This window comes from Ursus arctos, unplaced genomic scaffold, assembly GCF_023065955.2.
Source record: "Ursus arctos isolate Adak ecotype North America unplaced genomic scaffold, UrsArc2.0 scaffold_12, whole genome shotgun sequence".
In the NCBI taxonomy this organism is placed as follows: Eukaryota; Metazoa; Chordata; class Mammalia; order Carnivora; family Ursidae; genus Ursus; species Ursus arctos.
Window position 1 is genome coordinate 17933581 of NW_026622786.1, and position 13005 is coordinate 17946585.

A 13005-nucleotide genomic window follows, 5' to 3' on the forward strand; every position below is an offset into this window, starting at 1 on the left:
TAAATTAAAAAGAAAGCATATGGTCTTATACACAATTTGTGTGTGTGTGTGTGTGTGTGTGTATTTGTTTCCCCTATTCTAGTCTCATAAACAGAAATGTCAGAGTGCCCTCATGAAATTAACATTCATAAATGCTGGTAGTATTAATAGACAATTTAAAATAACTAGACATTAACGAATTATTGAATAGGCCCTCCGTTAGTAAGCAGAGGTCTATTGTCAAATGGAATCATATGGCCCTTTTTCCCTAAAATTTCACAATAAACTACATGCCGTCTCCCTGGACGGTCGCTGCCACGTGAGGATGGAGCGAGGGCAGAAGGCAGCAACAGGGGCCCCTCATGCATTGACAATGAACTTCAACTTTGTACAAAACAAACCAGCTACAGGAACTTCAGGGTCTTTCTCTCACCAGATGTCCCCTCGGTGCTAGAACTGTTATACTCATAGCTAACAAGGGTGTTACTAACGGACTAGGTGATTTCTGGAACCACTTTGCAGCAAACATTTGCATATAAGGGCTAAGTGGTGATTGTGCTTATGTGGCAGCTACCCTGATGTAATGGGCCATAACGACTCCGAGAGAGCAGGTATGGATGCGTGTGTCAAGGAGGAAAGAATGTGAAAGTCATAACACAAATGACTTTATGGATTCCCATTAGACCTTGGGCTGAGGAGCACCTAACAGGTCTGATATGACAGCATCCCGAGACAGCTTTACAGCCTTGTGTCAGGAACCCTTACACGGAAGAGTTTTATGGAAAATCCAAAACTACAAAGAAGAAGTGTTCCTGTATTAGGCCGTTATCGTTGACTGGGCATATAATATGCATACAAATAGTCCCAAAGTCTGCGTTTAAAGGATAGGTTATTAAATCTGCTATGCCAATCATATGCATATTAAGGAGTCCAAATTAAGCACTGATAGGTAACATCCCACAGATCTTACACCCTCCCTGGGAAAACAATTCTGCCCATTGACAAGCTTAAATCCACCAAGGCCTCCAAATATCTGCATCAGACTAAGACGTAGCCTTTTAAAAGACTGTCTTGTGGATTTTAGAGTAAACGTATAAAGTACTCATGTTCCTGCACTTGAGAAAGCTGAGGGATATCATTTTAGTTCTTTTTTCTCTTTTGGCCTCTAACATCACATAGCTAAGTGAACTGGGAGGGAACTGACTTGTTTAAAGACTTTAGACCATGTGCCCAGGAAAGGTGGGCATGAGAAGTTCTGTAATGTGCCCTTTCCCACTCACGATGGGAAAGAGAGGCACGCTGAAGACACCAAGTAAACCCTTCCTCATGAGGACAGGAGCAGGGCTCAGCAGGCATTCTCTTGCCAGGGGCTGAGATCGGGAAAGCTGCGCGTTTAAGGCATAGGCTGAACACACCATTCAGGGCTGATGTGAGTGGAAACGGCACTCGGAAGAAGGAGATCTGCTATTTTACTTAGATCTGTAAATTATTAAACAATTCCAGAAGAGGCGTATTGCTACAAGTGTCATGCAAGCCAATAGATAGAGCTAGAGTGTTCTTCATACTATGAAGAGCTGGCCCAGCACTCATTCTCTGCTGTGAGGAGTGGAAGACAACACGAACTATCACCTGCATAGCAATTGCACCCCAGATTTGCAATGTGATCTTGAATTTGACCTTTTATGAGAAATTATCAAACACCTTCTATAAAGCCAACAAATGTCCCTGCTCTTTTACAGATTTATTATAGTTATGCTAATGTGTTGGAATAAACTCCTTTTCTGGAAGTTTCTGGTTTCTAAAATGTAGCTTTTTTTTTTTCTTTTTTGCAAAGTACATACGTGTTTCCCAGAAAGGCGGGTCCTGTCTTTGAAATATTTAGTCTTTCAGGGCACTTTAGTCATAGTGACACCTAATAGCCAAGCTCTTTTTCTCACTCTCCGCAAAATCAGGTTTAGACTATAATTCAAACTAGTCCCCAAAGGCACTTCTGAAAAATGGCAAGCCGTTAGCTTTTAGGTAAAAACACTCTTTATTGCTCGAAATTGTTTCCTGTTACAAAACCTTTTCCACAGTGCTAGGTCTAAGATGATCTTATGCTAATTTAACTCACTGGGGACTGTGAACAGATGCTAGTTTGATTAATAGTTTCACTATCCTGAAAATGCCAGGCCAGGTTCAAGATAATAAAGTCAGGTAAGAATACTATTAAAATCTGCCATATGATTGTATCTGTTATGTGGGGAGAAATGGGATCACAATTCCAGTATAAAATAAAGACCACCTATAACAACAACAACAAAAAAAAAACACGACATAAACCAAATGAACATACGGTCTGAATTCTTAAGCACTCTGATCTACATCACGTTAATCACCAATTTACTAATACCTTATAGGTAAACTTTTAGCCATGTCCTAAGTGAAAATTCAATGCATCACTCCAATGTTATCTTTTCATCTAGAATTTAACTGTCCACCAGGAAAAGACTTATGTACACCACCAAACAATGAATTCTGTAATTCTGCTTATCAAAGGGTAGTATCTGAATTTGTATGCCCAGGTCATTACTTTCCAGCAAATATGTTTTCAACATTCCAACAGTCATATTTAAAATATCCATCGAAAACCGTGACCCTTGAAAATAAAGGCCTGCATGAGTTGACAAATGAGACTTTTCTGGAGGCATTAGCTCCTCTCTCCTTTGCTTCTCTTCTCACTGATCTCCTAACCAAGGAATTCCACATCACAGCAGTGTCCAAAGGAGGACAACCATGAACTCGAATCTAGCCTTGAACTATGAAATTCGGGGCTGGTCTTTTACAGGCATGTGAAGAAACCTTTGTGCTTCTAAAGTTGGCTTACCAATGGATTTTATCCTTCCCCATGATGCGTAGGACCTAATCATATTCTCAGACTCCAACTGTGAAATTAAACCTTCAGCTGAACTTTTTCCTTTATAATTTATGTACAGTACACCTGTCTCAGTGGAAGCTTTGGTTTGCAGGAAGGCAGAAGGTACGTTCCAGTGCATCAATCACACTGCGACTTGTAATTCCAGGTCCTGCAAGCCAGCCTCCATTGAGAAGGAAGCAAGCCTGTTAGCACAGATCTGCCACGCACAGATTCAGCTCGTTGCATGAGTCGAGTCTTTACCCTCACCACATATAGGACACGCTCCCACTTAATATGAAATATTATATTCAAAAGAGTTGCCTCACCATTGCACAGAACGTCTCAGGAGGGTCTCCACAGGTAATGTCCGGAGGATCCAGTTTTACTTTGAGATATTTGGTCATGTCCGTGGATTCCGGCTGACAGGCCATGTAATCCCAAACTTTCCCTTCTTCTGTGTAAATCTGAGTCTTACACACGTCATAATGTCCCCATACCAAAGGGTAGGGCTGCATCACTGAAGACACTGTAACCCAAAGGGCATGAATTGACAGGAATCTTGACAAATACATCTCTAAATTCTTGGCAATCTTCGCAGTAATAAAGCAGGGTTTGGTTATCTGTGAGCTATGTCTGTTTTACATATACATATATGTCTATATGTAGGTAGGTCTGTATATTAAAAAAAAAAAAGAGGATGAAACCTCAATGTAGATTCCAAATCTAAAAGTGAAGGGTCAATATTGTGCGTGTTCAGGTATATTGAGGACTTTGGTGGAAGCCTAACATACTTGTGTGTTAGGCGTTGACAACAACTTGCAGCTTTTTCGTTGTCCTAGAACATATCTATTAGACTCTGGTCGGGTTTGGTTTTTGTAAAAGATGTCCAGTGGCAGAGAATGATTTAGCAAAGTGATGGCTCTCCTGTTGTACATCCGCTAACCCTGGGTGATCCTCAGTGTGCTGCCGGCTCCCGAGGGACAATCAGACGCACGAGGATATCAGTATCTGAAGCAAAGGGATGAGTGTCTATAGCCGGGTGTCTGTTTCTCATCAATCATTCTTTCCTTCTGGCACCAACACCCTTTAAGAAACAATAAGAGTAAGAGTTATTGCCCCAGAATCAATGCATTACACACTGTATGATATGTTGACATTTGGGAGGTTTGATGCAATATAAAGCAAATTGGTGTAATATGGATAACCTTTACTCCGCTGCTTTGCTAGAATGAGCAAACCACAGAAATCATTCACGTTGGGGAGAATTTTGATATGAAGGGTTTAACTCTTCCATAACAAAGACAGATGTGCATGTTTCAGGTGCACGCTTCCAAAATTATATTTCCATCTTGACAAAACTGAGAGCAAGCAGCTAGATTTAAACATTTCTCATGGATTGCAGTGCTGGAAAATCTTCCAGGAGAACAATGGGGGAAATGAATGCTTTTATAACAATGACACGAAAGTGACAACTACTTGTATGCCTTTTGTCTATTGGCAAAGAGACCCTAAAAATCTCTAAATTCCTTGTACATTTCTTAGCTTTTGTTAGCTGGAGTGAAAACCGGCATTGTTGGCACAAGGCTGTCCCCTTGGATTTGCTCATTATATTGGAAGAATTTAGCCTCTTTTGTTTAGTTGCATTTAGTGATAAAGATAACTTGGCTCTCTGAAAAAAAAAAAAAAAAAACAACTCAAAAATAAAACCAAAGGAGCAAATTTTCTTTTCGCAAGAATCTTCTATTTTCTTACGTCTTTTTATAGCCGTTACATCTGCATTTGCACTTACTTTCTGTAACAGAAGAAGAGAATTTGTCCCAAAGGCGAATATTATACGCTGCTTTAAAACTAAAAGCTCTGTAGTAAAACGCACAATTTAAAATGCACACATAAAAATAGCTGAGGGTAAGTTAACAGGCCATGAAGCAGAATAATATGGCACTAATTCTAAGAGAAAATAAAAATTACTGTTTAACAGTACTTTGGGTTAACTGATAATGCAGCCTCCACAAGTATGGGTGTTAGTCATTGGTGAGGTGAACTGGCAACTTTTCTCTTTAGAAATCACTGTCCAAGTCTAACCAAACAATAATATTTGGAATCCAGGTGTAAAAAAAGAGATATCTGCACAATTAGTTGGTTCATATTGTCAGAGTCCCAGTAACTGTTTTGTAAACAACTGAAAAAGGACAAAAAAGCCTATAGTTTAGAAAATACCATTATAGACCCTTTAATTCACGTTAGGCGGTTTAAATTGGGAAGTTTGCTATCTTCAAACAAACTTATAAAAGGAATTCAATATATTTAAATAATGCACCATCTTAAAATGAACTCAGCCACAGAGACTATGAAATGCCAACGGATGGTTGAATAGTGTTTCCATAGCAAAGTAATTTATAATAATTGCTTTATGGATGCAAGTGCAATTTTCATTATATTCAATTCATAAAATGTTATCATACAGCTGCAATTTGTGATATTTTCTATTAGGAAAAGTGTTGAATATTTGAGTTCCTATGAAGCAATAATTAGCAGTTTGTCTAAACATGTATAAACTGCAGATTTGAATCTGCCTCCTCCTTATATAGATGTGTTGGGCACATTTTGATATCTTAAGCTAAAAGCAAAGAAATCACAGAGAAGCATGTGTTGTGGCTACCACAACCTTCTGCTTTTTCAGACTCAGTGGTAATTTTCAGAAACATCCATCAATTTGACAATTAATAATGTGAAAGGTGTTGAAATAATACAAATGCACATTTTCTAGATGCATCTTTCAACTGTGTTTACTACTGCATTATACCAAGAGCAAACACTTTCATGGGGTGTGGGAGAGCTGGGCGTTATAACAGAAGAAGTGTAAAATCTACTAGACTAGAAATTATTAACTTCAATTCTTAGGTTCAAATACATAGCAACTTCTTTATCAAGAACAATATAATCTTGAAGACCGGGACTGGACTGCTCTGAGTTTGAACTGAGTGAAAATTATGAATTCGTTTTTAATATTGTTTTTAAAATGTGACCTTAAGTCTATATTTGAATGCTCCCTGAGATTAACCTCCACTTTTTTTTAACCAGTAAATGTTATCCCCTAATCCGTTTATTCTTTGACCTCTGTCTTTATCCACACTTTGCCTTACACAACCACAAAAGGAAGGATGGCCAGATGGATGTACATGAAAAATTTGGACACTAAGGAAATGTATGTGAACCTGTTACTATTTCTTGACACAACAGCAATCCCAATATAACGAATTCTCATTAAAGGACAGCAGAATTATAATGATGGTCATTACACAGAATTATGGACTACACCATTGATCGAATTTAGAGAACTGACAAGGAAAAATGCAGAGGAGTGCAAGACATTTGAATATTAGGCAGTTGCAGGACTGTGCGACAGACATTCTTGACAAGAAGCAGCCAATTATAGCTTAAATTTCTGGCACATAACCAGTTGTGATTAATAGTTTTCCATTACATTACAGACATATTATTAATGTATTAAAAATGTCAAGCTTTGGCAAGCACTAATATGGCATGGCTCAGTTAGTCTGCACAATTTACATGTAATGAGCTCCCATTGACACAGAAAAAGATATTGACCACGGCATATTACAGATCAGGAGCACAGGGTCACTAAGCTGTTCTTTAACATAATTGCTTAATTTCATTCTAATTTTTGTATTTGTAGCATGTATTCCAGAATGTATTCTTCACATTGGGTCTCCTTACTTTTTTCAGTGCCACATACACTTCAAAGAAAATCCTCTTAATTTAAAATTAAGAAGAAATTAAATCAATGAATTTCCATGACACACAGTGGAAAAGAGGCCTCTGTCAAAATTGGGAATTTGCTACTGAAGTATAATTATGGAGATTTTGAAGAAATAAATGATACGAAAATAGAATATTATTTACCCCCTAACCTCTATTGCCTAATGGTGCCGGTTCCCATCTGGCTATGCTTTCAACCAGGTTAAAATCATCAACAGCTTCTTAAAAGCTAGTTCATCACAGCAAATAGCTAGGCAAACGGATGATGAGAAGGACAGTCGATGACATATTTGGGGATTTAATATACAAAACCAACCCCTTCTTGGCCCTTAACTGAACTAATTGCCAAGTAATGGAGGCTTTGAATTCGTCTCAGGTGTCCGTATCACCTAAATGTGGGCAGCTTCAGAAGAGCTCTGGGCAGCCCCAGCTCCTGTTCTTTGCTCTGGGAACTCACTGTTTTCAAATAATGCCATCATCTCTACCTATGCACTAAAGTGCTGAGAAGTCCTCTTTGATAAAAATACCCATTAATATGCTATGAGAACTCCACAGACTCTCACTGGTATATAAATTTGCAGAGCCAACGTGAAAATATAAAATTATGTCATGTCCTCAAGTTGATAGATGTTATTGATCTGGACTAAAAGGGGCTATAACATAGCTTTGCATCCACAGGACACCTGTTTCCAGGATTCTGGAGCTAATTCCCTTCCACCTGGGAATAACTTTGGAGAGGGTATTTCACAGGCCCTTTCTCTCATCAGAAAAGAAGCCTCCCAAAATAGTACATGGGAGTAGTAATGGTCAAAATTATAGACAATTACATTCTAAAAAAAAATTGCCAAATTCATCAACTGAGAGGAAAATATTGACAGTAAATCTGTTAACTCTAGCTCATTCATTTTATCATATAATCTCACTAGGAGGTGGGGGTGGTAGTAGTAGGCTATTTATTCCATAAATACTCAGCTCTTCAGGGGCACCTGAAATAGATAACTATTGACTCATTCCTCATAAACATTAAGAATTTTATAAATATGCATGTTTCTGAATGGGAAGGAACAAAAAGAACACTGACTATAATCACATTTCATTGAGTTTAAAGCATAAAGAGATAAAGATATACCCACTTCTATAACCTACCAAGATTAGCAGATTCCAACACTGTTGTAATGAGATTGACTAGACGAGATATTTAAGATATACTGAATGCTCTTTGCATTTATTTATTGTTGCGAAGAAAGGATTTTTTAGTCATCTTTAATGTTGAAACATTTGCTTCTACCCTTTTGTTAACTGTCTCTCAAAATATAAGGAATTTAACATGTACTGAAACATCACTGGCACGTTTTACTCATCCTTCATTGGGAATTATGAGCAACTGCCTATCATGAGATTCTTAATAAAACTAAAAGCACACCTTAGTATTTGAAAGACCTCGGTTTTCACTGAGAGAGGAATGATTAGAGAAATCAGATAACATATACTTGGCAGGATGTTTAGGGATGGGATAATACATAAAATTATTTCAGAATCAGTTAAGCCTAGAAGAAATCTGGTATTTCATTACCATAGAACAACAAATCTTTCCTTCTTGCATAGGGAAGTTCAGACATCCAAGGTTTCAAACACACATTTAAGAAGATCTACACCCACCTGAAGTTTTGAAACAAAACTCTCTGGATTGTGAAGATAAAATTCTATTTTAAAGTATGCTACATCTCTTAATGACCTATAATATGACACGTGCATGTGTGCGCACTTTTTTGGTTAACATAATAACTGACTTTCTAAGTTACATGAAATTTTCTTTCCAAGTGACTTGATGCTCTTGTAACTCTAAAACTCTCCAAATCTTTACAACACTTAGAAAACATATCAACTAAATATGTAATTGTTTAATTTTTTTGACATATTACCTGATTTTTTTTTCAGAAGAGTAATGGAAGCAGACAAGTAGTTGCACCAATTGCAAATACAACAAAAGGAAACTGCAAAATACATTAGCATTGTCCTGAAAAAGCTAACCTGAATCACTTCAACACACATGCCCCGTGAAAGCTGACAAAACAAATATCTCAATAGAAAAAAAAAAAAAAAAGCTTTGTGTGCAAATACAATAAACTGTTGTCATAAAATTTTAAGACAGTCTTAAATTTCACAATAGGAAGTATAACCACATTAATAGCTCTATATGGAATTCTAAATGCCCTCATGCCCTCATGTGAAATAGATGTCATTTCATGGCATCCAGAAGAGAAAAGAAAATATATCCTTTACATATGCAAGCCGGAACAACATGAAGTGCAAAACACTTGATGTATTTTTTTCTTTGTATCCCGATCCACATGCAAATATCCAAATTTTGTCTTAATGAAAAACTGAAAGTTGCTTATCTTCCAAAAGAATCTTGGACAGCTATTGAGCTGCCTTCCCTTTGCCAGAGAGAAAGGGAGGTGGGTGGGTAAGACACTCAAAGCGACACAAAATACTTCATGAAATCTGAGGTGGCTAATTCCCCACAGGTTAGAGATGCTCTCAAGGGCTAGACAAACCACAAAAACCTTGCCCCGTCTCTGAAAAAGAGAATTTCTGGGAAACTTTTTCTAAGGAGCTGAACCATTAAGTAAATTTGAATAAATGATTTTGTTGGAGAATCTTTCTGGTTAACCCCCCCCCCCGTTTCTGTAAGACAACTTTTAGTATTTTCAGTCATAAAACAGGGCCTTATTTCTAGAGCAAATCTACTGCCAGATACACCATATGTTTAGTGGAATTCTGAATCTTACTCAGAATTTTCCATTCCAAAGACTGACAAACTGTTATCATAACGAGTGGCTCCATTACCATTCCAAGTACAGAGAAGAATGGAAGAGGAGTTAGGTAACAAAAGCCTCTACTCTCTGGAAATCTATACCTGATGCGATGATGGGAACGCAACCTCCGACTTTTCCAAATAAAGTTGCTTTAAAATCCCCGCTAGGAATTTTCCGGCAAGCCCTGCAAGATGACAACCTCCTAAGTGGATAGGGTGGGAGGTGGGGGGTGGAGGTCCCCGGGTGAGGTTACTAGAATAAACAGCAGAGGGCGCAGTTTCTTTTTTTATCTAACTTGTCCCGGGTATGAATCACTTAATTGGTTATTTTGGACCCAATAATATTCGGAATTATTTGTATTATATATAGATATCCACAGATCCATAGAGGACAGGCATTCGATGTCCCTAGCTGAATCCATCAACCGATTAAAGTAATACCAGTAACGAATCTGAGAAAACATTCCAAACAGCATTCCTACACCAAGTCTGGTCCTCTTTCAATTCTCCCTTCTCCCCAGCTGCACATCATGGGATAGTAATGCTTTAATCTCGCACCAATAACGGAGATTAAAAGAAGGGGACTTCAAAAGCTCTCAGTGTGGCCACCAGCTCCACAGGGCCGGCAAGAGGGCAAGTTTTTTTCCCAAAGCAAAGACAATTGGCAAAAGGAAAAAAAAGAACCCTCCCGTGCGTGGTGTGTGGCCAGGTGTGTGTGTGTGTGTGTGTGTGAGAGGGAGAGCGCGCCGGGTGCCTGTCAGCCCGTCCACCGAGGCACCGACTCAGCGCCCAGGCTCCCGATGCAACACATACACACACACACACACACACACACACACACACACACACACACACACGTAACCCGCTCGGGGCGCACACCCAGGAAGACTCCTGTGTGGGTGTGAGAGTGTGCGGGTTGTGTGCGCGCAGCGGCTCCGCGCGCTGCCTCCTCAAGGCGCTTCACAAAGTTCCTCGCCCACCCGGAGCCTCCCTCCCGCCTGTGGATCGCAGGGGGGGAGGGGGGCGGAGGGAGGGACGAGGGAGGGAGCCCGGGGGAGAGGGGCAAACACAAGACGCACGGGTCGCCGGAGGAGGGGACGCCGGCTGCACTTACCGTATGGCCCGTTTGCCCTTGCGCCGGCCGGGAGCCGACCGACGGCGCGGGGCGGTGGCCCTGCCCAGCCGGGTGCGCCTCGGGCGGCGGCCGCAGCAGCGGAGCCCGCGAGCCGCGCACGGGCGGGCGGCGGCAGCTCCCGCCGAGCGTCCTCCCGGGCGCGGGAGGAACGGGAGGGGTGGGGTGTGGACCCGAGCCGCCGCCGCCGCAACCCCGGGGTCCCGCTCGCGCCCGGCCCGCGGTGGGAGAGGACTCTGCGGACCCGGAGCCCCGCGCCGGCCCGCCACTCCCCGCCGCTTAATTACCTTCGTCGCGGGCCCCTGAGGGGGTGCCTCCTGCGCGTCGCCCCCTCTCGGAGCCCTCGCCGAGAGGGGGAATTCCTTCCCGTTGACGTCCTCTTCCGAAATGCAAAAGATCAGTGACTTTGACAGGTAGATGAGGGGGAGGGAACAGGGGTGGGCGGAGAGGAAGAGAGGATGAGAAAGGTGCCTCTCCCTCCAAAAATATAGTGATATTAATAATGAAATCGCAGCCTTCGGGAGGTCTTGCCAGCCCAGTCCCCCGCTTGCCGGCTCTCCTCCGCGCCTCCTCGCGCCACTGCCTCTGCCACTTCTCGCCTTAAACTTTTACTGGGGATTTTTTTTTCTTTTTCTATTTCTATTTCTCTCTCTCTCTCTCTCTCTCTCTCTCTCTTTTAATTTTTTTTTTTTTTTTAAGCTGCAGGACGATTTCCTGGTTCCCGGGGATCAGAACCAGCGGCCGGGCGGTTCTACCTCGCTTGGCACAGCTTTCATTTTATTTCAGATGAAGACGTTGAGCTTAGTCAGAAGGGACATAAATCAGGACAATTAGCCTTGGCGCCAAGAAGATCCTCTAGTAACAATTTCGCCCGGGCTTCCTTCGCGCATTCCTCCACTCAAGTCAGAAATGTCACTGCACATAGCGTTGATGGCTGTGAGACGCGACGCACCCAAAGTCCATTTGATGAAATATACATGGCCCACGATGCTTCTGGATTGCGGTTCACGGGCTCCCCGCCCCCGCCCGCGGCGCCTGGCCGGACTGGCTCCGAGCGGGCAGCGAGCTCTCGGCAAACTTAGGGGCGCGTGCAAATTAAAGAGTGAGCGCGAAGGCCGGAGGAGGGAGAGAGAAAGAAGCGAGCCCGGGGAAGCCGCAGCCCTCAGAGGGGTGGCATAAACGTTTCACTTAAAAGCAGATCTTCTTCTGCAACTGCCAGCAAGTGGAAGGATTGCAAACCTTACACTACCTCGAGACCTGGGCGCTCCGAGCGGTCCTAACTCCGTCCCGCTCGCCGCTGCTGCTGCTACTGCTCCGGCCGCCGGTGCCACCGCTCCACGACCTCCCCGCGCTGAGGCTCTGAGACCACCTTTCACCTCCCCACCCCCAGCTCGCCCACGGAAGCGCCGTTTCCAGTAACTCTTCACGTACCATCCACTCGTGCCCCCGCCCGTCCCATCCCTCACTCCTTGCTCTCCTCCCCCAAACCGTGCCTAAACACACCCCTCGCCCCCAGCAGTGATCCTAACGGTGATTTTCAACCAACAATTCCCTGGACCTGCCAGCGGCCCCTAGAGCGCAAGCCTTGAACCTCCTCGTTTAGAAATCCATTCTCCTTTAGAAAGTTGAAGTTCAAAAGAGAGCCGTGCATGTCATTTCTCCTTGCTTTTCCTAAGGAAAACACAAATGCCCCTGCCCCCAAGACTTCATTCCCCACCAGTGAGGGGCTCAGACTTACCTGAAATCTCTCTTAGCTACACACTAACGTCAAAAAAAAAAAAAAAAATCCAGACTTAGATAGGGAGAGACTTTAATTAGGCAGAAAGACTATTGCAACACAGAGAGCTCTGATCTCAGAAATCTGTAAGCATTTCAAGCCAAACGAAAAAGCGTTTATATGGTAAGGGGAATACGCAGTAAGGGAAAGTTGGGCAGATGAGAGGAAGTAGAGGGAAGGCATGACTGACCTGCGGGGTTTGACAAGAGATGCGTCTCTGTGGTCCACGGATTTGGGGAACAAGCTGACAAGGAAACATGTTCTGCATTTTAGTGCTTGCTCAGATTTTCAGGCAAGCTAACATTCAGGGTTGGGTGGGGAGGAGAGAAGCCTGGCTCAAGTTTAGTTAAGGCAAAGCAGAGGGTAAAAAATGGGCAATTGTGAACATTTAGTCACCAACTACACACCCCACAATGAAGGTACAGAGTAAGAGCAGAGGGGTCCCAGCAATGGCTGGGAATGGGGGGTGGTGTCAGAAGGGTGTTTGGGGGAGAAGGTTGTTGAACGGAGCCTATAACCATACCCTCTTTGGTTCCCAAGCCTCCAGGAAGGAGTCAGGGATTCCAGGCATCCAGCCTCTAGACCCCCCAACACGGAGAGAGATCCCAGTGTATCCTCCTTCC

General features: G+C 42.5%; 1 protein-coding gene across 4 annotated transcripts in view; it reads right to left on the reverse strand.

Annotated features, from left to right (window-relative positions):
* The window catches only part of NTNG1 (netrin G1), a 309923-nt gene extending 297908 nt beyond the window's left edge, over window positions 1–12015 (reverse strand). The window contains exons 1-2 of one of the 4 annotated variants that reach the window (XM_026484678.4): window positions 10893–12015; window positions 3202–3959 (exon numbers count right to left, since the gene is read on the reverse strand). In XM_026484678.4, coding sequence (XP_026340463.1) covers window positions 3202–3447 — 246 coding nt within the window. In that variant the 5' untranslated portion in view covers window positions 3448–3959; window positions 10893–12015. Of the gene's footprint in view, window positions 1–3201; window positions 3960–10587; window positions 10661–10892 lie in introns of those variants that run through there. The other 3 variants (XM_048220351.2, XM_026484677.4, XM_048220352.2) reach the window with 3 other exon arrangements.
* Window positions 12016–13005: the final 990 nt, after the last annotated feature.